A 27,649-nucleotide genomic window follows, 5' to 3' on the forward strand; every position below is an offset into this window, starting at 1 on the left:
ATTAACATCTATTCCTTCAACACCATAATTTTCAAACCCACTCTTCTCTTTTGCTGCCTCACAATCTACGTTCACAACTTCATTCACATCTCCATTCACCATTTCACATATGTCATCACATACCTCACCAGGGGGCTCTTCAAACTTAGACACTTCATTTCCTCTTAGGGCCTTTGTATTTTCACATCCAGGTGGTGCAAATGCACCAATGGGTGGGTTTTGTCCTCCATCTTACTCACTTCATTGGATGGGATACACTCCCAACCACTTCCATTTTGGAGTGTGGACTTGTTGGTACCAAAATTTGCCCACATGGCTATGCCTAGTGGACCTTCCCACTATGAGACACTACAACAATTGACAATTGGGCAGGATTCCCAAGTTCCAATGCCTCCTCCTAAGCATCTAATGGAAACCCTAATCACAATCATGCCTACTTCACATATCCTCCTTCCCATCCCCCTTATCCTTCTTACTCCACATCTCACAGTCTTCAAAGCCATTCCATCACCTTTGTAGGTCTTGGTAGCCCACCAGGCAGCCGACGAGCACCTTTGCATGATGTCTTTGCCTCCCTAGGATGACCCTTTGGGCTCCCAAGTTAAGGTAATCCTTGCCTTTGTAGTCTTTGCAAGACAACGGGCAACCAAAGTGCACCCTTTGTCCAGTGCCCTAACTACGTAGGGGTGGGACACCTTGGGATGATTATGGACTGACCTATGCTTTGCCATCCCTTTTAGTTCCAGTTTTGAGCCTCCAAGGGGATGTTGAGATAAAAATGCATTATCAAATGATTAGCCCTTTAAAACAGCCCCAAAACATGTTCATTACCAAACTTTTCATTAACTTACCAAACTTTCCTATAGAGTGTCTATGTCCCGTAAGCCAAACCCTAAGTTGGAAGGATCCACCCATTTATAAATAGGAGGCAGCCTGTCTACTCAACCCATCTCATATTTTCAGTCCTTCAATAGGCACCCACTTCTCCACTGTTGTCTACACCCCTCCTTGGCCAATACCTCAATTCGTGTTGGTGACCAGCCCTCTACAACCCCTGGCGACCAGTCTTAAGCCTTCTACCATTGCTTTTTCTGCTGGTGGCAGCTTTCCAGCCTACTTCCACTACCAAACAGCCATCCCCATCAGCCTCCAAGCGCTAGATATCTTTGTTTGCTGCATCCAGACCCTCAGCAGGCTACACTTGCAGATTTTTTGTAGCCAGCTCCAGGGGCAACCTGACTGCTGCATTTGCAGTCTACAGCTATCACTATCATCCTTCTGACACTTCTCAGCCTGCTGCCCATTGTTCCAACCTGCCACTATGTGTTCAACCTGATCCAAACTGTATAGATCTATATTTGCAGCTGCTGATCACATTCAGAGGCTGCCTGCTGCGTTTCCAGATCCATACAAAGTACGACACACTCTCTAGCTCATATTCTTTGCACCAGTCCTTTTAAGACACAAGAGTTTGAGATTTTGTATTCGCTCAGCATAGTGTGTTTATTGCATTGAGCATTGTATCTATTCATTATTCATTCATCTTCTATGCTCATTGTCACTAAGTTACCCATAGTAACATGGGACAGGTTTTGGGGACAGGAACGGGAACGGGAATAGGGACGAGGATGGGGGTAAGAATCACCATCCCCTGTCACCATGAGAGGGGGCTCTAACATGGGGATGGGACTGGGACAATCAAGGAAGGGATGGAATTGAAAACGAGAAGCTAGAAAATGGCCATCTCCTACTACTATGGAGTTAGCCTAATCCTCTGAGTTCTATTATCAGTTTGTGCTTTGTCATATACTTGGGTCTGTATTCTGGCTTGAGTACTTCTTTACAAGCACCTCTTACATCTAGAGTCATGCATGGTTTGGCATTACAAACCACCACATGGATGGTTGTTCACCAAGCCCTTGTATAGGAGTCCTTTACATAGCCAATTTATTCTGTATTTTACCTCAGGAGGTTTATTTCTAAAGTGTTTATTACTAGATTTCTCTTTTCTCTGAGAAAAACTATCCTACGAGGTTGTGCAAGATAAGCCATTTTGTGGACTTGGTCCCAATAGTACCAAGAAAGGAATCTTGATGTGTATGCTATTGCACATAAAAGGGAGCGCAAAGAATTCTAGAGCACTTGGCCCAAAACCCAGACTCTGGATTAAGTGAATTCCAACACTCATTGGACAAACAAGTAGGGAGGCATGACCTTTCAACGTATGCATGAATTGTCAAACCATAACAGCTAATGCCTTTTGGTCACTCCATGGCTGTGGAGGTAGGAGAGATCAAGCTCTCTAAAAGAGTCCCCACACCATAGGTCATAGATACCTTGATCAAAAGGTGTTGAAGATACTGGTCAAATTTCATGGGGTAAACTCTCCCAGCAATAGAGATAACTGATAGAAGTTGCAGCAGGCATTTCACTTTTGATCATTTGGTTTTGAGAATACTCATCCCTTGTAACAATAAACGAACTCTTACATTCATATGCCCAATTGTTCCATCTTCGTGTGTCTACAAGGTGAATCTAACATAACAAGGAAAACTCAACAGTGACAGCTCTAGTACTGTAGAGTTCACTTTTCTCAATTTTAACATTAAAACTACAGCAGAAATAACAAGGAAAGATAAACAATGGCAAGCTTACTGTGATGCGAACTATTTCATTACGCTCCCAACCAAGCGGATTATAAGCAATGACCACCTACACAAATAGGACATCAGTTACAAGCATTCTTCAACATGCCTTTGTTCTAGACAAACTATATACTGAGACAGCAAAAGTAACACTACAGTTATGAGGTTTCTACCAGTGTTCTCTCTGTTAGATCCGCTTCTGACTGTGGACAGTAACTGATGTTGGATAAAGGGCACTGCAAACGAACATCAACATTAATTTAATATCAACCTCACAGCTACCATATAGCAGGCATATGTATGTGCTTTTATTTCTATCTATGATTGAAAGAATAGGATGGCAATTTACAGCATCCTGATCCAAACAAAAAAATATATGCGTGTCCATCCACAATTTGTCAAGCATGAAGCTCTCAGTTACAGTTTTGACTCATAAAAGTGCAAAATGTATCACATAACCAACATGAGGAAAGCATCATGCTTTAGAATCACTAAAATCATAATCTTAACAGCAGTTACAAACATGGTACTTGTACATAAAAACATCTATAAGCAGAAAGTGGAACTGTCAACAAGTCAAGAAGTATTGCTCAATCTGAACATCGATGGAAAAGTTTGACTAGTTACCTGGTAGAGGTTGAGTTTAGAATTTGCATTTTCTTTCAAAAGACGGTGTTTCAAGGAGCTAGCAAACTCATCAGTCTTAATTAATGTATCATCTGCCTTAAGAGAGGCAATGTGCTCCCCAGTAGTGATCAATGAAAGGGCGCTATTGATAACATCTTCTGCCTGCCAAAAGGAAAGAGCTTTGAAATCTAGAAATTCAACATAAAAGAACAAGAGCTTAAATCCAACAACTTGCACTGCCAAAAGAAACGAAAAGCATGGGCCAGTAGTTGCAGATATAGAGATACTAGACCAATCAACATGCCTGCCACTCTAGAACAATTTATAATTTCTTAAGATGGGGCACTTGGGGTTCATTCTTCTGAAGGCATCTAAGCAGCTTTGTGCTGATTAAGCTGCCCAACCTGATATAACAAGAGTGAAGTAATCAGTCAAAAGAAGTGGACTGATTAAGATTAACATGGATCAAAGTAAAGGTAATTCGATCAACCTAACCCTATTTACACTGACCTGATACAATAAGTGTCAATACCTAAGAGACTCATAGGAGTCATAAATGTTTAAGGTTGTTCAAGCAGTACCACATCTCAGCTGCTCCAATGGACATGGCCATCCGACCAATATAATATATGGACACGCACTTCTCTCATGGAGTATGATGTGCCTCTGGCTTCATGCCTCTTCACACCAGTTGTGATAGAGAGTGCTCGATATGGAGCAAATGACCTTCCCCCTAAGGACCAGACTTACTGAATCTACCACCTTGAGCCAAAGACTAAGGAGAAATATATGTGCAAGTGCTTAGGGTGCTATGGGATTAGAGGGAGCTTTCATGGGCTGTTTGGAGAGAGGTTTGGACCACTATCATGGATGATGGATTTTCCAAACCAGCACTGCCTTGGACCCTTCCTCCTAGAGCTGTGCAAGCACCTTAGAGATATAGGTCTATCTACTAAATAAAAATTCTTACAGAGCTACGACTGCCTAAGATACAACAAAGCACACTATAGACAAAGATGTGGATCCACCATAGGTAGAGACCTTCCATAGAGCCAAATAGCATAGTAGCAATGGAACGGGAATGGGAACGCAGGGTCCTAAGGGAACGAGAGTGAAGCCCCAAGGGGAACAGGAACGTAAGGGGAACGACTTGTACTATATATATGATTTATATATTTCAAACTATTCATTTATATATTTCATAAAAGCTCTTTGAAAAACACATGCACAATTTGCAAAACATGATAGTCTTTTTCATAGATGAAAGGATGGTTACATTGAAATGGCACATAACTTATAAGATCCAAAATAGATGATAATCTAGGATTATACTACATAAAAGAGTCAAGAAGCATCAAGTAACAAGTATAATTGACAAAATAAGGCAACTTGGAATTTGAAAGTCTCTCAAAGTAACCATTGGATCATACATGGCTGCCACTAGCAACAAGACTATCCAAAAGACTATCATCCACATTGTCTAAGAAAGCCATATCATCATCAAAATCAGCATTTGCAAGTTCCAAAGCATCTTGATCATCGGCCATATGTGTAGGCATAGGTGTCTCCCCATCCTCATCATCAAAGGACTCTTCTTCATCAAGAGCTATAAACTTTTCTGCCTTGAGGGAAGCCACATCTGCAAGCAAGCGCAAGTTTGCACTAACAAATATCACACCTTGAGACAAAATCTGCATTACCAATGTTTGAAGCTCAGGTGTATGTGCCCCATAATCTTCCCACCACAAGGCAGCCCCAATCTTAAACCGATCTATTTGTGCATCAACTGACCCAAACCTTCGTAACTTGTTTCTATAAAAACCAAGCTGATCTTTCACCAATCTTCTCTTAGTATCAATGGGAACCAACCTAGAAAGCACCATGTCCCAACCCTGCATTACCTCTTCATCCTTCTCTTGACCACACCCTTGGCACTCTGGATCTAATACATATGCTGCTGCATGCATAGGTGAGTGATAAGCATTCCATCTTGCCTCACATAAATCTCAGACTTCTTAATCCTTTGCATCATCCAAACCAAGCTGTCCTAGCTTCTCAATCATGCAATCTGCCCCCTCATAGACCTTTCCAATGCATGGCTCTCGTCCATCTACAATTCGCATCAAGCACATGATTGGCTTCATGACAATATTGATGCTTTTTAATTCATTCCAAAATGCATGATCTTGTATGATGTTCTCCACTGCTATACCAGCCCTTGATCTAAAAGTAGCCCATCCCATCCACTCATTACTTACCACCAATTGCTTCAGGGGTAAGCTTACCTTCTCAAGTCTCTTTGTCATAAGAAAGTCATAGCCAAAGCGCGTCTCAGAGTACTTTAAGAGATCTTTTTTAGGTGATCTCCTGCGGAACTCACTAAGAATGAACTGATGACTTTGGATGAAACTGATTATATCCTTGCCCTTTTGGATGAAGGGATCAATCCATGACAAGCTACCAATGTCTTTCAACAAATTGCTCAAACAATGAGCAAAGCATGGGCTGAATGTGATGTGTGGATATCTCTCCTCAAGTCTCATACTTGCTACCCTATTTGTTGCCTCACCATCAGCAATAAACTGGATTACATTTTCAACCCCAACTTTTTCAACACCTTCCGCACATTCCTCCACAAGCTGATCTGCACTTTTTCCTATACTTGAGGCATCGTGTGAGGAAATGAATTGCATCTTTCCTCGGGATAAGCAACCATCCCATGGATGGACCGTTTTCGAGTATCACTCTACCCATCTGCTATCAAAGAGACACCATTCTTCACCCAACATTCTTGCACAGTTGCCAAAGCACATTCAATTGTATCCTTTCCTTTTGCAACAAAGTGGTATGCAGTGTCTCATATGATGGAGGCTTATAGGTTGGACTATACTTAGCAATCTCTTGGACCATCTCAAGGAAGTAGGGAGATCTTATAACATTGAATGCAACATGATCATGGTAGAAAAACCTTGCCACAGTTGCATCCACCCTGTCCTTTTTACAAGGACCCCAAGCTATTCCCAAGGTTTGTTGCTTGCTACATTTTCCATGATGGGATTGTGAGGATGCAAAAGTTCCAAGTCCCCCATGCATGGCTCCATCACCCATGACTATATCATCAGCTTGTCCAAGAAAAAAAGATGCATCAATTGCTTGCTTTTTCCTTGCACATACTTTGTCTTCTTCACTTGGTACTTTGCCAAGAGCTGCCTTCGCATTTCCAGTATGGAATTTGGGCAGAAATTTATTTGGGCTCCGATGTCAACATGACATAAGTGTTGCTTCACACGATTGGATCCTCATGTTTTCAGTTGCTCACACCTTTTGCATTTCCATTTCTTTGCACCTCCCTTTGATGCATAATGATCCACTTTCTCAACCTCGTCCCACCAACTAGGCTGAGATCCCTTATTGCCCGAACGCTTTGATCCCGAGGAAGCCATGACTTCTACAAATGCAAGAATCAAAAGCATTAGTCAACCCTCCATGAGACTCACCCTGTTTTAAGAGAGAGAAAGAGACTATTGTGAAAACAGAGTTGTTTTAGAGAGAGAGAGAGAGAGCTGTAATTAGTAAAAGAAAAGGCTAATAGCTGTAAACAGTAAAATCTGAGGCTCTAAGCTTGTTTTGAGAGAGAGAGAGAGAGAGATCTGCAAAAACAAACCTAAGATAGAGAGAGAGAGAGAGAGCTGTAATTATTCTGAAATGAGAGAGAGAGGAGAATGCAGTCCAGTGGGCAGTTTTCTCTTACCTAGAGGTTGAAACGGATGCACGCAAGTCGCAGCACACAATGCCTTGCTCCCAACAGTCCGACAGTTTGCACGCCAATCGCCACAATCCAAACACCTCGTGGCCACTTTCGGCAGTCGCAATAGTATCGGTCACTTTTTTAACGTTCCCCTTTGGGGAACGGCAGCATCCACGTTCCCTTTCACGTTCCCCCACATTCCCCCAGCCGTTCCCCCTTCACAGGCATTCCCGCCAGCATTCCCCACGTTCCCCCGGCCGTTCCCCCTTCACAGGCGTTCCCACGCAGCGTTCCCGCGTTCCTTTGGCATTTTTTGGTGTGGCACGTATTCCTACGTTCCCAAGCGGGTGGAACGGCGTTCCCTTGCTACTATGCCACATAGAGATGCACAATACATAGCCCCCCAATACAAATAATACACAAAAGGATGCCGAGATTGGAACCTGACTCCAATGAAGCTAAATGTACACATACCCAGACAAAGGGACTCTTTGGAAGTCTAGTGTAGAGGAAGAAGGACAACTACCTCAATAAGCTTAAGAAACACATGTACAAACTCTTCTTGGGCCAAGAAAGCAAGAGAGCTAGGAGGATGCTCTACAAGAAACGTCCACCCATCGAGATTGTGGCACCTAATTTACGGAATAATTATGCTAGAGCTCTCCATGATGTACCACCAGTCAGAGATGAGAGAGTGATGAATAATGAAGGGCAGTACACTGGTCACCAAAACACAGCAATCGGGAGCCTAAATCTAGTAAACACAGCAATGTACCACCAGAGAAGGCTGAAAACTGGTCACCCGAGGCAGAGAACTATCATGCAACAACAAGAGAGGTGTAGGCGGCTCACTAGATAGCAAAATGCAAGTACTGCAGCAACCACCTAGTGGGAGAGATGGCAGCAGCCTATCGCTTGGCACCAGATACAAAAAATGCAAGCTGATTAGGTGCTACGATGACATAGCAAATGGAAACCTCCAAACAAGAAGGTAATGGCTGAAAACAGGCTGCCTAGGTTGATGGGCTGCAGTCAATGACGGCTGGAGAGAAGAAGGTAATTTGGTGATGGCTGAAATCTACACAATAGAGAGAGAAACCTACACACGAAGAATGAAGACTGAATGGGGGCAGATTGTCTATTTATAGATGAGGATGGACCCTCCCAAATTAGGGTCTCACAGAAACTCTCTCAAACCGTGCACCTTTTTTGCGTTTTTCATTGAATAAGCATGTTTCGGGGCTGTTTTAGAGGCTAGTCAACATGTAATGCATGTCTTAGCTCAACGCCCCCTCTCACGCCCAAAAGAGGGCTAGAAAGGAAGGCCAACCCAAGTTTTCCCAAGGCATTCCACCCCAAAGTAACCAAGGCACCGGACAAAGGGTGCACAATGGCTACCCAATGGCCTACCAAGACTACAAAGGCCATGGTTATCTTACAAGGGAGTTCAAGTAGTCACCCTAGAGAGGGTAGGGCATCCAACAAAGAGAGTACGCGGGCTACCCAGTGGCCTACCAAGTCCTACAAAGGTGGATGGAACCACAGATTATTTTTTTAAAGATGTGTTGAGAGATGGTTTGCGGTCGATTAAGTATCTGTACCATACGGGAGAATGAGAAGGTTTAGGTAGGTCCAACCCATCACAAAACAGACAAGCTACCCATCCACTCAAGGATGTCAATGACGCGGAAAGGGTGATGAAGTAATGGTGGTGTGTTGTAAACCGTTGGTGGAAATAGCTTAGAATCTGTCTAGTGGTGCTCTACACAATGAGAATTCTACATGTTGTGAAATGCTCATGCAACAAGTGCCACTTGGATAGTGTCCCTCATGGGAAAATTGTTCAGTTGCTCAAGCGCCCTTTACAAAGATGATGAAATCATGCAATGCAAAAGAAGGTACAATCGGGGGGAGAGGGGGAGGGGGGGAGACCGATATCAAAGGCAAGTGCTGAAACCTATAGAATACCAAGAAGGGTAGCAATCCCCTCTCAACCTTGGATGTCAATGCCAAAGGAGGAAAAGAAGCTAGATATCGGTCTTCGAGTGTGGTGCTGAGAACCAGGATGTGAGGAAGCATCCCACCTAGAAGATCAAGATAAAAGTCACCGCCATGATAGCATCAAGAGAAATGTTGCACGATCTACCGCGAGAGGGAAAGCCTCCATATTGCTAGAAGAGCAAAACTCCCAGGATGATGAAACCATGAATGGAACAGTGTGCATCCCAAGTCTCCAACCTAGATAGGACTAGTGCAAACCTACATATTAGCTCTATACCAAAAAGAAAAACCCTACAAAAGAGATTAAGAGTTGCAAGCACAAAGGTCAGTAGTGAGATGCTCCCAAAAACAAAACTAAACTAAAATGAAAAGTTAACGGAATGAACGATGCAATGATGCAAATGTGTATGTGTGTGTGAGCAAACGTTGCAGAAGACCTAAGAAGGAAAATCTAAGGACAAAATTCTTTGGGCCCAACTCAATAGCCTAAAGACCTAAAAGCACAAAGATGGAGCTAATCACCACCATTGTGTATGCCCACTAGCAAGGCTCTGCCAATGAAATGTCTGAGATGGTGGTGAGGTACTCCTAGATAGAGGTGAATGTGAAGTGGATGCGTAAAGTGCAATGGGATCAGTATTAGCAGACCAATTAGACAACCCCTCACAAGTAGAGAAGGATGGCCACTAAGGTTGTCCAGCTACCACATGTCTAGCAGCACTGGGGGTCGAAGGAGCAAATGGGGTAGTAGTGAGAAGCAAAGCCCTATTAGGCTGGCCAGCTACAGTGGAGCATGTTGCCGTAGTGTGCTGAGGTTTTCTAGGAGGAAGACCCTAGTCCTTGGTATGACCCTTCTCTTCCACACAGCCCGATCTCTAACAGTGTGTGAAAAAACAATCTCTGGCAGTGTGTTGAAAACCTATTTTTCATAGGGAGTTGTTGTTAGCTTGCCTCTGTTAGTCTTGTCAATCTCTCATCTCCTAGTTGTGAGCTCCGGTTAGAGTCTGACAGGAGACATAGAAGCTCTAGCAATTTAGGTGTATTTTCTTTATTTGTCAGCTTTCTATGTGCATTTCTAGGCTAGTTTCTACTTTCCTCAGTCTGCCTACACCTGCCAAACATTGTCATTGTCATCTGGGATTTTTCCGAGGTCTCCCCAATTTTTCTGACATTCTTCTCTTCAATGACCAGCATTTAATGCTGGTTGGCCAGCATTTATGGCCCATACAAAAGCAAGTCAGTCAATTTATTAGTGATTTAGCTATTTATAGCCACACCCCCTACTTGGCAAACACACACACTCTTCAATTTTTATTCTTCCATTTGCAAGTACACACTCCGACTCTCTCTGCTTCGTGCTGCCATCGTCATCAGCCTAATCTCGTACCCTCACTGATGCTTTGGGCTATATGCTGGGACTCATTAGTCCATCCCCATTGCATGAGTATTCTTCTTCAATTAGTGTAGTATTATTCCTTCATCTTTTACTCGTTGTGTGTGTGTGTGTGTGTGTGTGTGTTCATGCATCTCTTGCGTTGTGCACTCTCACAGGTATCATCGCCTAAGTGAGGACACGATCTGCAGATTTCTTGTAGAAGAGCAAGTTTTCATCAGAGAGAAGCAGCCCAGATCTTAAAAACATGGATTTTTAGCCAACGTTTACTGCGTTTACAACCCATATAGGTGGTCCACTACTCATTTGACCTTCCTGACAGCCAAGGGACAACATCCTGGACCAAGCAACAACATCCAACAGGTATCAAGCGGCCCCTATTTTCTGTGTTTTGCAACAAATGCAAATTTGTGTTTTAAAGGCAACAACTTTCCAGTGCAAGAAGCAGCTTTCTAAGAGATAGTAGGATCAAAGATATCTTATCAATTCATGCACTTTGATGACTCAGAGAAGGAGATTCTTTCCAAACACACTTCTGAACAAAGACGCCATTATCACAATTATAGTTAGCGAGAGGAGTTGCCCATTAGCACCCATCCCCCTTCTATTCATCTATCACAAAAGGCTCCATCCTCAATGAAAATGCCATCCTTAATACCCTCAATGCAGATGCATGTCTTACCTTCATCACCCAAAGAAGACGAACTCGATGGTTTCAACTATTCATTGTGGGCATGTAAGGTGGAGTGCATACTCCACACCTTCAATCTTTGGGCTCTTGTTTCAGATTCCACCCCCTCTCCTAAGGAGGATCCAACAAATGGGACTTCTATGGATCGAGCAGCCTTGTGGAATCAGCTCAACTCTCGAGCCCAATCCTTTATCTTTATGAGTTTGCAGGATTCTATCCTTGTGCATGGTTGCGAGTTGAAGACTGCAGCCAGTGGAAGTGTGGAAGATGCTTGCATCTTTGTATCAACATAAGATGTTTGCCCATAAGATTTCCCTTGAGAAGAAGTTGTAGATGCTCAATCTTGATGATTCCTCCTCTACGAAGGAGCACATCACAAAGATGGAGGACATAAGAGATGAGGTTGCCTCTCTTGGTCAGATGATATCCTCTAAAGTCATGGCTATGATCCTTTTGACCCAGCTGCCATCTCCTCGGTTCGATGTCTTCTACACCAACCTTATCACATTGAGGACCCACGAGGCACTCTTATGGGAGGAGCTTTCACCGCTTGTCCTGGAGCATGACGAGTGATTTAGAGATGTTGGAGCCAGTGGTTCTGGCTCCCCCAAGGCCTTTACTACAAGTACAGGTGAAGGGAAGAAGAAGAAGGCGCAGGCCAAGGACAAGAAGCAAGAGAACAAGAAAGATAAGAAGGAGGACAAGAAGTCCAAGTGCCCACACTGTCTGGGAAGGACACTCATCCCGAGGAGAAATGCTAGCAAAAGTACCCCCATTTGAAGCCAAACAAGAAGGATATGAAGGTTCCTCTAGTGACAACAGACTCCGTCTTTGTGCATGTATTTGCGAGGAGGATACAGCTCTTGCTTCTTTTGCTCAGGAGAAGCCTTCGCTCATCGATAGCAGGGCCTCTTCTCACACAACCTACTGACAAGATTGGCTTCAAGGTGTAAGTGCCAAAGATTGGTGACAACTCTATCGTTCCCATTCAAGAAGTGTGGACTATTCCTTTATTGCTAGATAGGCAATCTTCTTCAACCAGCGTTCTCTATGTACAGAATTCATGTTTTAGCCTATTGTCTATTCATGGTCTTACATGGCTTGGTACCCATGTGGTATTTACACAAGATGTGGTGACAATGGAGGATGCTTCTAAAGGTGTTGTTCTTTGGATAGACGGATCGCAAGAGGGTGGGTTTTACATGCTCTCAACCTTAGCTGCGAGATCTTTCCACCAGCTTAGGTTGCTTTGGCATACTCATTATGGTCATCTAAATTTTAATGCTATACAATGGGCTTCTTAGAAAAAGATGGTAGAGGGACTTCTTGATCTCCCTCCTATTCACTCTGTGCCCTAGCTATTTGACGGGCAAGCAACATAGACAACCACATCCCCAAGTTGCCACTTAGAGGGCTTCTACTTGGCTTGACTTGGTTCATACCGACCTTTGCGGGCCTATGGGTACAGCCTTCCTAGGGAAGGTCACGTATTTGATGTTGATTATAGCCGATTTCAGTCGTTATGTGTGGCCTTATTTTCTAGCGTACAAGAGCAAGGTATACTCCCATTTTTGCAAGTGGAAGGTGTTTATCGAGATACAAACTACCTTCATAGTTTGTGGCGTACGAGCAAATTATGATGGAGAGTTTACTTCTAATTTTTTTTCTCAGTTTTGCAAGAATCGCAACATTCAGGTGGAGGATACCCATTCCAACACACCTTCAGAGATTGGTGTGGTGGAGCATGAGAATTGGACCATGCTAGACATGGCCCAATCAATAATGTAGCATCAGGGTCTTTCTCATACCCTTTGGAATGAGGCAGCGGCTATTGTGGTTCACATCCACGACCGCTCCCCAACTTCTGTATTACAAGACATGACTCCCTACGAGGCTGAGCATGGCCTCCCTTGAGAAGGCCAAGTATTTGATGCTAATTATAGCCGATTTCAATCGTTATGTGTGGCCTTATTTTCTAGTGTACAGGAGCAAGGCATGCTCCCGTTTCTGCAAGTGGAAGGTGTTTGTCTAGACACAAACATAGTTCGTGGTGAACACGCAGATCATGGTGGAGAGTTTACTTCTAACCTCTTTTCTCAGTTTTGCAAGGATCACAACATATAGGTGAAGTATACCCATCCGAACACACCTTCAGACAATGGTGTGGTGGAGCGTGAAAATCGAACCATGCTAGAGATGGCCCAATCGATGTTGGAGCATTGAGGTCGTTTTCATACCCTTTGGGGTGAGGTAGTGGCTATCCATCCTCATCTATAAATAGACAGGTTGCCATCATTCAGTCTTCATCCTTTCATGCAGGTTTCTCACTCTATTGTGCAAATTTCAGCCATCAACCACCTAGCCCTAGGCGGCTTGTTTTCAGCCATCGCCCTGTTGTTTGGAGGTCTCCATTTGTTGCATCATCATAGCACCTGATCAGCCTGTGTTTTCAGCATTTGGTACCAGGCAACAAGCTGCGGCCATCTCTCCTACTAGGTAATTGCTGCAGTACCTACATTTGCACTATCTAGCAGGTGGCCTACATCAGCCCACACCTCTCCTCTTGCTGCTTGATAGTTCTCTGCCTCTACTGACCTGTTTTTAGCCTTCTCTGGTGGTACATTGCTGCGTTTACCAGATTTCAGCCACCACAATTGCTGTGTTTTGACCAAGCTGTTGCCCTTCATTATTCAGCACTCTGTCATCTTCAACTGGTGGTTACAACACTCGGGATCCGTCTCTAGTGGACATCACACTCCGACACTCTACTGCTCTGCCCTTGAGTATTCAGTACACCCTTACATTCATTTACTGTATTGATTCATTCACTTCAGAGTTCTCCTTCTCTCTTTGTTTGTGTTTGTGTTTTTGTATTTTGAGTTTTGAGTTTAGGGTAAGAGGCTAAACAGCATGTAATGCATTTCTTAGCTAACAGCCTCGGTCTTGGTACATATGTTTAATAGCCATTTTCAGAGTTTGCCAAATAGTTGGGCTGATCACTTCACAATGATGGAAATATTATAATTGACCATGTGGCAGATAGCTACAGGGAAGACTCTGGTTTCAGAAATGGTTTACTGCATTAGACCATATAATACTTATACTTGCAGCAATCATAGAAAAAGAATTTTTTGTTGTTTTGTAGATTTTCACAAAACCTTCGGCGCTGTGAAACCAGGCATATGAGAAGACCACAAGAAATCGGGGTACTAGATGATATACAGTGGCATATATATGCTTTATATTATTCGGTGATAAGAAGGGTGTGTGCACCGAAAGGCTATCGCCTATCAGACACAGTGACCAGCACAAATTGAGTGAAGCAAAGTGCCTACTATCGCCAATACTACCTGTCCTTTAATCAACAAGATCACAAACTACATAGACAGTGTTGAAAGCCATAATGGAAGACTCACTGGAGTCGATATATACCTATCTTGTTGCATGCTAATGATAGTGCTCACACTTTCCTGAGGGTTTACAGCAGCATTAAGATGCTTGACAGGCATTTTGCACAAACAAAGACCTCCCAGTGAACCTCAGAAAGACCAAGATCAAGGTTTCAATACTAAACAAGCAAGATAAGAGATAATGTAAGAGGAGCTTGCTTACCTCACTAGATGACTGAGCAAGCCGTTTGGCATAATCATCTGCAACATGCTGCTTTTCTGTGCCACTAACACCATCATGATGCTGAAGGATTGCCATCGCTTCCTCCAAAGAATCAGTATTTGGTCCAAACTTCTTTCTGCCCGTAATGAACTCAAGTTGCCTTGCTACCTGGTAGACAAATTTATGCGAACAACAAATACTTACTCACATTTGTTAAACACATCCCCTGGGGTGCTGCAAATTTCTTTTTGTGTATACATGAATGTGCTGCCAAAAAGTTTGTACAGATGGTCATCCATCACAGAACTACTGTGCCTTGTAAAAGTCTGAATTAGCAGTACTGTTGACTGGCACCTCAGTCACTAGTGATTTCAACTTACATGATTTAGTGGCTCCTGTGCTTTGCAACTTTTGAGAACTATATTATAAAAACAGCAAACTGAGATTTCTGTTCGTGCTATATACGTTTGAAAACTCTAACATGCAGACGTTGGAGCAAAAAGTATTTTCCAACAAAAGCTTGACTGAAATTTAAAAGATATATACAATAGGGACCAGAAATGAGAAACATAAGATACGTACTATACCCAAAGCAAGAACACCTCCCATTCTGAAACCTGAACATCAACTAAATAGAGCATATAACCTACAACAGTGGCTGTGCCTCACAAGAGCCTACCATGCTAGGTCTGGAGATTTTTGAAGCATGCAGTGATACTGTCCTTCCATACAAGAGCTCTTACTATAGCTGACATGGGAATGTAACTGAAGAGTTTACTTAAATGTCTAGCAGTTGAGGAGACATAGCATGCAAAGGAGTTTGCATAAAGTCACTCAGAAAAGGGGTAGGTAGAAACATACCAATTCTTTCTAAGCATGTATGCCCTTTCCGGATGCAAACTATGAAATTCCATCCCATCTAGAAGCAGCATTCTTAATGGCAATCGCAACAGACTCTAGCTTATGGGTGCTCAGACACTAGAATCTACATATTGGAACTTGAAGCGATTTGTAATTTCTTTGACTTAAAATGGAATGGTATGTGGGTGAAAGACCTCTCTACCCTGGAGCATGACCAGTGGAAGCACATGATTCTCCAGATTTGCTAGGGCTTGCAAACATATTTCTCTTCCATTCCTATTGTCTTTATCTTCTGCTTGTCTCTCCGTGTCCGTGTTCCTCTTCCATTGTGCACTCTCACAAGTGTCAGGTTTGTATAATCCTTTTGAACCATATGAAACAAAACCCTCCCTTGTTTCTCCTTTTGGAGTGCACAATCCAGATCATGAAAGTTTTGAATAGTGTGATGTCAATCAAGGAAGCTCTCAAAGCAGGCGTACATCCACGAGTATACCTAACATTGTACCTTCTATTTCATTTGAGCATGGACTTTGTAGTACTCAGTACTCATTCTTAATTCCTTCTTGCCCCTCCCTCTTGAGGATCGTACTTAGAATTCTCATCTGCTTACAATAACTTAGATTTTCATTCCTAGCACTTTTTCCTTTTCAGTTCCACACGTGAATGCCGCTCTACACACTAGCACATCATTGTCACGAATACCACCCTTAAACATTATACCTTGTACATACCTACAAGTGAGCACATTTGTTTATCCTAGAATGGTTGTGTTGGGTATGCCCCTCACTCCCCCTAGACTTGCACCTATGACTCCTCGGATACAAGGATATCCATCCTCTCCTTATGGTGCATCCTCACATCCTCCATGGGTCACTAATGCAAGGATTTCCGTCCCTTGCTTACAATATGCCTATCCATCCTCCTTGGTCTACTCATGCGGTTACCATGCCTATGCCCAATCAATTCATTCCCCCTTACAAATCCACTATGCACACATCTCACATCCATGGTGGGCACTCTAGGATTAATTCCCGAGTGTACTCCTTTCCCCGACCCTACCCATCCTAATTCTCACTCAGCACTAACACTCCAGTTGCTACAGCCAAGAATGCCTTTATGACTGAGACTCATTTCAACAAGTCTAATTTCACCACTTTCTTTTTCAAGCATAGAAATTTCTATTAATAACACCTCGGCAAAAAGTCCCAGGTAAAATACAAAGTACAAGGAGCTCTATGAAGAGTAAGTACATCACAAATACAATCGTTGTGTGAACAACCAATACGGTGGGCTGTAATGCCAAACCCTATGAGGGGCAATATGGAAGAAAGTGCCCAAATTCCATGTCTGCAGAAAAGCCTCTCTTCTCTTCCTCATCCTCTCAGAGCTACCCTGCATCCTCTCCCATCTCCCACGAAGAGTATGAATGATCTCTGTCTAAATTCTTAATAGAGTCTCCATAGTGGATACATCCAGAAGGTGAATAGGGTGGCTGCATCTCGCAGTCCAAATATACCAAGCTATGATACTGACAATCAACTCCCATTTGTGGCGATGTCCCTGGATCCACTGTGCTTGCAAGTATTCTAGAGTGGGGATCCTACTCAAATGATGTCCAATGATGAGAAAAGAATAGTCCCCCCTCAACATCCTCATAGCCACACATTGGGCCTCCATTTGTGGCCCATGCTACGGCCCTCCAGATTGCCACCATGATCTCTACTATGGTGTGAAATATCATCATGAGGGCTCTCCTCCAAACCTCCTAGGCTCTAGTGCAATCCCACAGGCAATGTCTCTATGTCTAGTAATATAGCCAAAGACGGACACATCTGTATTCTCCTCCCAAGCCTAGTAATATAGCCAAAGACGGCCACATCATATAGTCTACAGATCCCTCCACACCTACTCTCCAAGATCCCACTATAATCTCTATAGAGATCTCCTCTGGTAAGTCCAATACCTCCATCCATCTACCATATAGGTGATTGGATCTGGGTCAATGTGCCACTTCTTCTGGTAGTGGGCCACTACTCTGATCCTCCGTCTAGAGCATCCAATGAATGTTGTCGGGTCAAGGTCCTCTTGCTAGAGACGACCATCCTCCTCAACCATAAAAGTAAATGTCATGTCTCTGCTAGTCACAAAGACTGTTGGAAGAATGTCCCCAATAGAGAAGGGACTGATCCAAGTCTGAGAGGTACCTATATCTATCCACCAATCTAGTGGAACTCCCTTCATCACATCCTGAATCATAACTCTACCTCCCCTCACGCCTTGTTGTCTCTATCTCTAACCCTCTTGTGGTGACTCCTGGAATGCAAACCAATCTCCCACTAATACAACTTGTAAAGAAAATATCCCCCATGATAAGTATGTCCTTTGTCCAAGAGTGTGGCCAGATCCTAATGTCAAAAAGTGATTGACGACAAGAGGTTGCCTTCTCTTCTCTTCCATTGTAATTGGGGGGTTAGCTGGTAAAGCCCCAATAATACAAATCTCCATGCTCTAATAATGGCAGCCACAAATCTCAAAGCTCCTCTCTAACTCTCTGGTCTTGATCTCTTGAAAAATCAAGTGGATGCTAGGCTGTCATGGTCCTCCGTGAGTAGGTGTCATAGCCTACATCCTCCCCATCAAAAGTTCTTCCAAGCCTCTGCGCCTAGAAGCAAACCCTTACCAATGAGCTTAGCCATTAAGGCTTTGCTCTGGCTGTCTAGGTCTATGATCCCCAACCCTTCCCTGAATCTAGGCTATATGATGAGATCCCAAGCAACCTTTGCTCTAGCTGGGCTCCCGTCTCCTCCAAACCAAATGAAGTTCCTAATAAGGCACTTCACCTGGCCAATGCATGACCTAGAGAATACCCCACAAGAACTGATGAACCACATAGTCGCAAGAAGGACCAGGTTTGGTAGTCACTACTCTCCCGGCTAGAAATAGTGTCCTCCGACTCTCTCAAAGAGTAGAAGTTGAATCAATGAGTGGTCTAAGAGGTTCCTGCTAGGTATGATTCCTATTATGCCACCCCTATCACAAGGCCAATCATAAAATCGGTTAATCCTAGAGAAAATCCTAGCTCCTACTCTCTTGGAGAACAAGAGCGAATGTGTGGACTTGCCAAACTCTATTGTGAACCATGGGTCCTAGCCTCTAATCTGAAATAGTAACTCCTCCCATGAAGCCTGCTCTCGTCCTCTATAGTTTCCATGTATATGTCTCTCTTGCCCTCAAGAACCTCAACCATATTAAAGTTTCCCCCTATTATTTATCCAATGATCCACCTATGGTAGAGACTTCCAAAACTATCTCCTATCTCATCAGCCATTCGGGCATAAATGACCAACAGTCCAATAAGTGACTCCTTCACTCTCACTAAGACCCACATAGCTCTCACTGGAATCACAATAACCCAATCTATACCGATTGAATCCACTATTCCCCAACACATATGCATACTCAAACTTCTATCTCTATACCTCCCACAACCACTACTCAATAAAACTTTACTATGTTATTCTTCTTAGCTCTACTTTTATTTTGTTCGGCACCGAAGCATCCCACTATGAAACTTTGGTATGCAGATTTTACTCTTCCCTAGGGTTTTGTATTTCAGCCCAAAGCATCTCACTATGAAACTTTGGAATAAAAACTTTAATCTCTTTTGTGGGTTTTTGTATTTCCACATCAAGCTAACATGCAAGTTTGTACCGGTCCTTCCTAGGCCAAAGACATGGGTTGCTCATCGTTCCTTTGCGGTTCCATCTTACTTGTAGACTTGCTCTCATAGAAACAAGGAACGCCCATTCCGGCACTTAGGAACAGATTAACGCGTTCCGGGAGGTCCAAGCCCAAGAAATGCTGGTGGAATGTTCCATCTGGTCCCATCCCTCATAGGTGGCCTCCTCCTCAGGCAGTGGCTGATCCTGTGGGGCCCTCCGCGTGTGGTAGAGATTGGATCCCCATATGGGAGCCCCGTATAGGAGGGCTGGTGTGACCAAGGTGTCAAAAAGCCAAAGCTTTGTCTGGGGTTCCTGGAACTGTATGCGGGCACATTTGTTCTCCATTGACCCGAGGGCTGCATAGCCTCGGGTTAGTCTATCTTCCGCGGCTTTTCTCAGGATAAATTTCGGTCCAAAAAGAGAGAGAGAGAGAGAGAGAGAGAGAGAATCAACACTTAGGTCCTTGTAAAGAGATAGTGTCCTCTTTACACACAATGGGGTAGACACATGAAAACTTGTACTTTCTTCGTAATTAATACAATTACCTTTTACGAAAAAAAAGAGAGAAAATCAACACTTAGGTCTTAGAATCTAGAGAGATATATTATATCAACCATAATTCGTGAAATTAGAGACATAATTCGTGAAATTATAGGTTCTTGCTCAGCCTAGAATACCGAGAGAGAGAGAGGCGCTAGGCAGGCAGGAGAGGCGGGATTCGGGAGGCGGGCCTGGCAGTCAGGCGGCCAAGCAGTCAAGCCAAGTAGTCCAGAGAGGCGCGAGGTGGGCTAGGTAGGCGAGAGAGGTGGGAGTTGCATGCTAGTTGGCGCGAGGTAGGACAGGATAGGACAAGATCGACACATTTTTTAAAATAAAAAAAATGCCCCGTTGCTGGAACGACCGTTCCAAATAGGGAACGGCCCGGAACATGGCATGAATGGGACACGGAATGACCCCTAGTACTTATGATCTCACGGATGATCCGAAGCAAGCCCTCCGTACCACACCAGATCATCCGCGCAAAGCTGGGGGCACCGCCCCTCGTGGCTGAGGCCCTCTTCCAGACCGTGACCTTCTTGCGCCGAATATGAGACCTGCCCCGACACCGGTACCCCAGACTCGCCCTGAAGTCATCCAAACAGCTAGCAACACAAGGGGACACTGAGTGCTGGTATGCCCGAGCAGAGACTTGGCTATGGCTCCATGGCCTGCACATGGACCACCTCCCCCCACTACAATACAGCCTAGACTGCCCACACCTGGAGCTCAGCCGAGAGGAGGTAAATCGCATCACCAGAATGGATATCATCCAGACAGACACCGCCAGGACATGGGTGACCCCCACGTCGAAACTAGGAACCAAGAAGGCTTTCTACCGAGAACACTTCCTGCATATCTCCCCGGACGGCTTCATCACCCGCCCAAGCTACATGGACACACACCTGTCTCACGGGGTCAGAAGTGCCATCGGACAAATCCGCACGTCCTCACACCAACTACGGGTCGAAACGGGTAGATACGGGGCCAACCCCCTACCCCAGAAGACCAAATCTGTCAGCTCTGCCATCTCGAGCCATAGACAGAGGAACACTACATCTGTAGATGCCCAGTGTACTACGAAATCCGGGGACGCTTCCACTGCCTATTCAGCGAAGGATTCAGACCACTCTCCAAGGTGATGGAATTCAAAGACCAGAGATGCCTGGGGCTCTTTCTACTGGAAATACGACGCCACAGAGACCACCTCCTACAAACCACGGAGCAAAGACAAGGAGCCACCAACCAACGCACACTCAACGACTTCTACCAAATACCAGCTACCCTCCCCACCACCGAGCCTCCACCAGCCCAACCGGCCTCCCGACCCCCAGGGGCCACTTTAGAAATACCCACAGCGAGAGGTAAAGCCTGGCGCCCACGCCCCGCCGGCCCCCGTCCCCGCCGAAGACACTGGTTGAAGATACAAGGGATACTACGCCGCCATCGGAGGGCCCTGCCCCGCCGCTTTAGCCTCTCTATGCTAGACCGACCCATGTGGGACATCCTAGGATGAACACCCCAGGAGCAGTTCCACACCGCACTGGGAGTACCTCTAGATTGTATCTAGTCTAGATATCATTTTGTACCTACTCAATTTAGTTCAACATAGCATAAATGTTAGCTTCACTAGGACCTTTGAAATCTCCCAGACATTTGTATGCAACATTTTGGTCTCATAGGCCAACTTGGCCTGTTGTAGATGTTAATATAACTTTCTTCTTTCTTCTTCTTTCTATCTCTCTCTCCTGCGCCACCTCAGCGCTTCGTCGCCTGCTTTATCTACGCCACCTAACGCCAGCCTCTCCTGCCATCCATCAACTCCCCACCCACCACCTCTGCAACCCCCAGTTCCCTGCTACCATCTCCTAGTCCCACAGTCCCTCTTGTTGCAAACAGTAAACCTCTCATGAAATGGTTGTTCCTCACATACACTAAAGTGGTTATCCTCTATTCTGAACTCTGAATCGAGCTCCCCCACAGGCCCAACACAAAAAAGACGGAGTTCACCCCCAAAATGGAGGTCCACATAGAGCAGATAATTACCAATGCCATCAACAAAGTCAAGGAGTATGACAACGGACTGGACATAGTGAACAGGCAGCTGAATGATAAAATTAAAAAGCTGGAATTGAAGATAGAAGCCCAAGATGGGGAGATTCAATCACTTAGCCAGCTACTGACTAACACTTAGCTCAGCCCCAAGCTAGAGGAAGGAGAAATTCAACCTAGCAGGACCGAGGACCTCACCTGCATCAAAGACGAAGTACAACAACTCCAAAAAAAGGAGACGACGACGAAGGAGGCTGTTTCTTGGGCAAAGATGCTTAAGAAAACCCAACAACAAGTAGAGGAGGCGGAGCAATGGATTCAAATTGCAAAGAAGGGGAAACACCTAGCACACGCAACTACAACAACCATAATCAATGACACATTGGAGAAGGAACAAAAAAGGAAAATGAGAGCACTCAATGTTCGGGTGACGGGGCTGAAGATGCATGAAAAAGTGGATGAGGACACCAAGGTGCTATACACGTTAATGAATATTAAGAAAGGCACACATGTCTCCGCTTGGAGAGTGGGCAAGAAAAGCACAAAAGGGGAGAGCTCAAAAGAGTGTGCACTCATTCTCCGCTTCCCCACCATGGAGGCTAGGAGAGACTTCCTAGCTCAACACCGTACATTGAAGGGGACCAATGTGTTTTTGGGTGACGACCTCACACCAACCCAACTAGCCCACATGAGGAGTGCATGCCAAAAATTAAGGCATCCAGGGAGGAGGGCAAGCTCGCCTTCTACAAAGGAGGGAGAGTGGTAGTCATGGAGAGGCGCCACAAATGACAGTGTGAGACCTATGGGACCAGCCTTGCAGTGGCAGTTTGGAAGTGTAATGGAGCCCTCCGATTGGATGTGGGAGCTTTTGAGGAGACATTCAAAGGGAGAGATATAGTGTTCTACTCAGAGACACATCAGGGACCACATACTACACTTCCACGGGTGATAGGCTATAGGTGGGAGTTAGCTTGCAGGAAGGAGACACGCACACACAATAGTAATCGCGGGTCAGGAGGAGTGGCAATGTTATTCAGGGAGGAGCTACAACAGATCATCCAGGTAGTCCATAGAGATGAACAGGCCAGATACATGTGGGTGAGAGTGCGTGTGGTGAGGAACGCACTTTGTATGTTTCCATATGCTATTTCCCCCCTATCACGTCCCGATACGCCCCACCCAAGGGGCAATCACCATATGTGGCTCTGGATGAGGATATTTGGGAGTTCTCTGAGGGAGAGGTTATCTTACTAGGAGACTTTAATGCCAGGACAACCTCCCATCAGGTATCTTTCTTTGATGCATCTGAGGAGATGCTACAGGAGCAGGATGTGTCAGAGCTATAGCTAGAGAGGACATCTCAAGATATGGGGGAAGTCACCGAATATGGGAGATATCTTGTGGAGATGGACACAACACACAAGTTGGCCATTCTCAATGGCATGGCTAGATACCCCCTATCTGACGCCTTCACATGTTATTCTCACCGACACGGTGCCAGCATAGTAGACTATGTTCTTGCCCCACTGATGCTCATATCTCACATCCACCACCTCTCAGTATGTCCACGCCTTCTCGGAGTTGCAGTGGATCATGCCTACCTATCATTCACCATCGACCTCCAATTCACTAACACGCAGACTCATCATGCAGCTCACCGACACCCGAGATACCTCTTTTCCAAAGAGACAGAGGATATCTGAGGCAGAGATCCTTAGATTGTTACATGATGCAGACCCTGACGTTCCATTACAGGAGCTGACTCAGCAGTTCAGTGAGGCCCTACACATCGCTACAGGTGTAGCCTTCCCACACTCACGACCCACACAGAGAGCCTCCACCGGGGTGACACCTCAAAATAGCTGGTATGATGATCAATGCCGTGAGACCAGAGCACAGCTACAGAGAGAGGTAGCACTGGGGTCCACTACCCACAGACAGACATAGATACTCTTTAAACGCCTCACACAGTGAAAGAAGAGAACATTCTTGGCCCACCTAGAGTGAGACCTATATCAGTTATTCTTGAGCCAGGACTCTGGAGAGGCTTGGAGGCTTTTCAGAGAGCATTGCCCGACCACACCTATTATGTCCACTGTTGTATGGGAGGAGTATGTAGCTAGTCTTTATACTGTGGAGGGTCAACCACCTCTTCTTAACCCACTTGAACCTTGTCCAAAGACCACCACTTTCTTTACTGAAAGTAGGGTCTAAGAGGCCATTGACAGACTTAGTAGAGAAAAGGCATAAGATCATGATGGATTAGTAGCCGAGCACTTCATCCATGCTAGAGATTTGGTGGCAGGATTCCTAGCTAACATGTTTAACAGACCCATGTGTGAAGGCCTACCAGAAAGCTGGAGCACGAACACTATTGTGCCTATCCTCAAGTCAAGGGACCCTACTCTACCCAGTAACTATCGGGACTATCATGGTTAGGCATACATTGGCTATGTTATATGCTTCCATCCTTGAGCATGAGTTAAGTAGGTGGGCAGAGACGTGGGGTCTTAAAGCACAGGGACATGCTTCTCCACATTGGATCACATCCTCACACTCAGAGCAATCATTGAGGAGGGAAGGGCCCATGGCCGACGGACCTACTACTGCTTTGTGGACTTCCACAAAGCCTTTGACATAGTACCAAGAGACAGGCTCATACATAGATTGCATGCCATAAAATTACCGAAAGAACTCAGTTGGGGTATTTTGGCATTGTATGAGAGAGTTGTGGGCAAAGTCCGGACACCTGACGGCCTTTCGGCACCTATTTCCTCCACCATTGGGGTGAAGCAAGGATGCCCCCTCTCTCCGACATTATTTGGCCTGTACATTGATGGGATTGCTGATTATATTTTACAGGAAGGAGATAGAGAAGCTCTACTAGCTGGCACTTGGATACCTCTCCTATTGTATGCAGATGACATTATATTGATAGCTGACTCTCCAGAGGGTCTACAAAGACACTTGGATGCATTACACTCCTATACTTTGGACTATTATAGAATCCGAGATACACGCTCGACTTTCTTATATACTTAAAATATATATGGTGAATATTATGTTGGCACAGAGGGAGAATAGATGAGAGAAAATAAAGATGTAGAGAGAGAGGTAGAGAAATTGGCAACACACTAGGGACTGGAAGATGGGCCAGTCCCCCCCCCTTTCTGAAGTTATATTATTGACAAGGAGCAAGCTCCTCCGTTACACATAAGCCAGTTCTTACTTGTAGATCTTGGAAACAAGATCACGGTTCCTTGCACGATATACAACCGGCTAATACTTGCACAACTTGGAAGTTGGCACCTTTTGATCCTTCTTGAGTCTCCTTCTCTCCTACACAATATGTGTAGGGCTCTCCTCTTGGCACTTGATTTCAGCAGAGCTTCCGCAGCACTTGCACCTTCTCTTCTCCTCTTGGAACTTAATTTCAACAGAGCTTCCGCAGCACTTAATTTCAGCAAGGCTTCCGCAACACTTGCACCTTCTCTTCTCCTCTTGGATACATGCAAAGTGATGCTTCCTTCACCTCTCCCTTACACCCAAGGAGAGCCTCCTCTTTTATAGGCTTTCAAGAGTTTCTCTTCTTGGAGAGAGAGTTGAGTTAATCTTCATGTAAGATGTGGTTGTTCCACTCTGCAGCACTAATTTCAAGATATCTCTTTGTGCATTGTTTGGATGAAAAAACGCCCAACACGAAAGTTGTAAATCTCATTGTTTTCGATAACCCACAGGGCCCATTTTTAGAGATCGTTTTTCTATTGCGAGATATTTTAAAAATGGATTTTCCAAAAAACAACTTTTTAAACAGTACTCTTAACTTGTGGTTCATGCAACCACCTTGAGTCATAGATAAGAAGAGTTCATTAGATTGCCTTCGGCCTCAACCTTAAGATTGAATTCCACACAAAAGCTTGTGTCATTTTAGATCTTAGAAAGAGAAAATCACTTCTCTCCTCACTTCCAGAGGATCACATTTCTCGTCTTTCTTAGTGAGAGAATTCTCTCTCTCGTCTTTCTTAATGAAAGAAAAGACCTTAAACCTTGACTTGTAGGGGAGAGGATGACCCCAAATGAATGCAATGCTCATTACACACAAGTAAACATTCCCAGGCGTCCCTGGATGCACACATAAATACATATACACAATGCTAATGCACTTCCTCCTCTTAGAACTCAATCCATCTTCATTTATGTGTAACTCCTTGGTTCTTGTGTACACTCTTACACTTGACAGACACTTCTTCCCCCTTTCATAACTTATACAGCCTGTACAACATATCCCCATCACAATGCTCTGATCACCCCATTAAGTGATGCACTAGGAATATTGGTCTCTAAATGGTCTCATGGCCATGCTAGATCATCATCAACTTATTGACATGAATTTATTAAATAGAGAATGCATAATAAGCAATCAATTTAGTGACATTGGACAGTGGGCTTTCAATGAACCTTGGTAAAACCAAGGTGATGGTATTTAATACTACACCACAGTGGGTGAGGAGATCAGCACCTAAATTCACATATGGATCTAAGGAGGTGGAGTATGTGGATTCTTAAACATACCTTGGAGTCTTATTCACAAGGCCCACCTTTTCTATGCAAGAGGCAACAGAAACTAGACTGACTCGCGGATACACAGCCCTAGGTGGTTTGGAGAGGATGTGCCCACAGGTGCAATTCCAAGAACCCCGCACCAAGCTATGGCTCTTCAATACACTGGTCACATCCACACTACTTTATGGACACCCACCTTTCCCATGGGATCAGATGTACTATTGGCCAGTTGCGCACCTCCTCACATAAGCTAGAGATTGAGACTGGCAGATATAGATCCATCCCACCAGAGGAGCGCATATGCCAAATATGCCAATTAGAGCCAGAGACAGAGCAGCATTATATCTACCACTGCCCAACGTATTATGAGGTCCGTGGTCGTTTCCACTATCTCTTTAGAGACGGATTTGGACCACTATCCAAAGTCATGGATTTTACCAATCAGCGATGCCTTGGCCTCTTTCTTCTTGAGATACGACGGCTTCGTGACATGCGCCCCAGGAGTACAGCTGCTCCAGGACACCGAGGCCCTTCACAGAGGCAGCTCACAGACTTCTTTGCAAAGGAGACTTGGAAGACTTCAATACACTTACAGCCACAATCCACATGAGAGCCTTTCTCACCGCCACAATCCACACACAAACAAGGAGTACTGATTGATCGAGTTGTTCAGCTTAGCCGATTCAGACGTCCTAGGCCTCAACACAAACATCGATGACACCTTTATAGGTGGATACAAGGGATTATTGCTCGAGCTAGAGCTAGGGCCTCCATACCCACATGAGATTGTACCATTTGGAGCTCATTGTTACTAGATAGAGCTCTATGTTTTACACATAGCCATACTTAGTTTCCTTTCTTATTTTGCTTTGTGCTACATATTTTGCCTAGACAGTTGTACCATCATACACATGATTGTAACTCATGGTCTCATAGGTCCACGAACTACCGAACAGTCATGGTTGGCCATGTACTAGCCAAGCTCTATGGATCCATACTGGAACACGAGCTGAGCAAGTGGGCAGAGCAACACCAACACCGAGCAGCAGGACAAGCAGGGTTTAGGAGGGGGTTCTGCACCCTTGACCATATCCTCACACTGAGAGCCATCATAGAGGAGGGCAGAGCGCATGGAAGACGGGTGTACTGCTGCTTCGTGGACTTCCGAAAGGCCTTTGACACAGTCCCACGAGCGAG

General features: G+C 44.7%; 1 protein-coding gene and 3 pseudogenes across 2 annotated transcripts in view; 2 read left to right on the plus strand and 2 right to left on the minus strand.

Moving 5' to 3' along the window:
* The window catches only part of LOC148022601 (alpha-mannosidase-like), a 172,534-nt gene that overhangs the window by 95,120 nt on the left and 49,765 nt on the right, over window positions 1-27,649 (minus strand). For both annotated transcript variants that reach the window (XM_087695562.1, XM_087695561.1), the window contains exons 12-15: window positions 14,718-14,885; window positions 3,273-3,434; window positions 2,819-2,881; window positions 2,656-2,712 (exon numbers count right to left, since the gene is read on the minus strand). In XM_087695562.1, the coding sequence (XP_087551688.1) occupies window positions 2,656-2,712; window positions 2,819-2,881; window positions 3,273-3,434; window positions 14,718-14,885 (450 nt within the window). The remainder of the gene's footprint in view (window positions 1-2,655; window positions 2,713-2,818; window positions 2,882-3,272; window positions 3,435-14,717; window positions 14,886-27,649) is intronic.
* Window positions 4,697-6,715, minus strand: LOC148022603 (uncharacterized; annotated as a pseudogene).
* Window positions 20,504-27,170, plus strand: LOC148022604 (uncharacterized; annotated as a pseudogene).
* LOC148022605 (uncharacterized) lies at window positions 22,161-22,678 on the plus strand (annotated as a pseudogene).

This window comes from Lygodium microphyllum, chromosome 16 (genome assembly GCF_053477565.2).
Source record: "Lygodium microphyllum isolate KBCC chromosome 16, Lygodium_microphyllum_v1.1.10, whole genome shotgun sequence".
Classification (NCBI taxonomy): domain Eukaryota; kingdom Viridiplantae; phylum Streptophyta; class Polypodiopsida; order Schizaeales; family Lygodiaceae; genus Lygodium; species Lygodium microphyllum.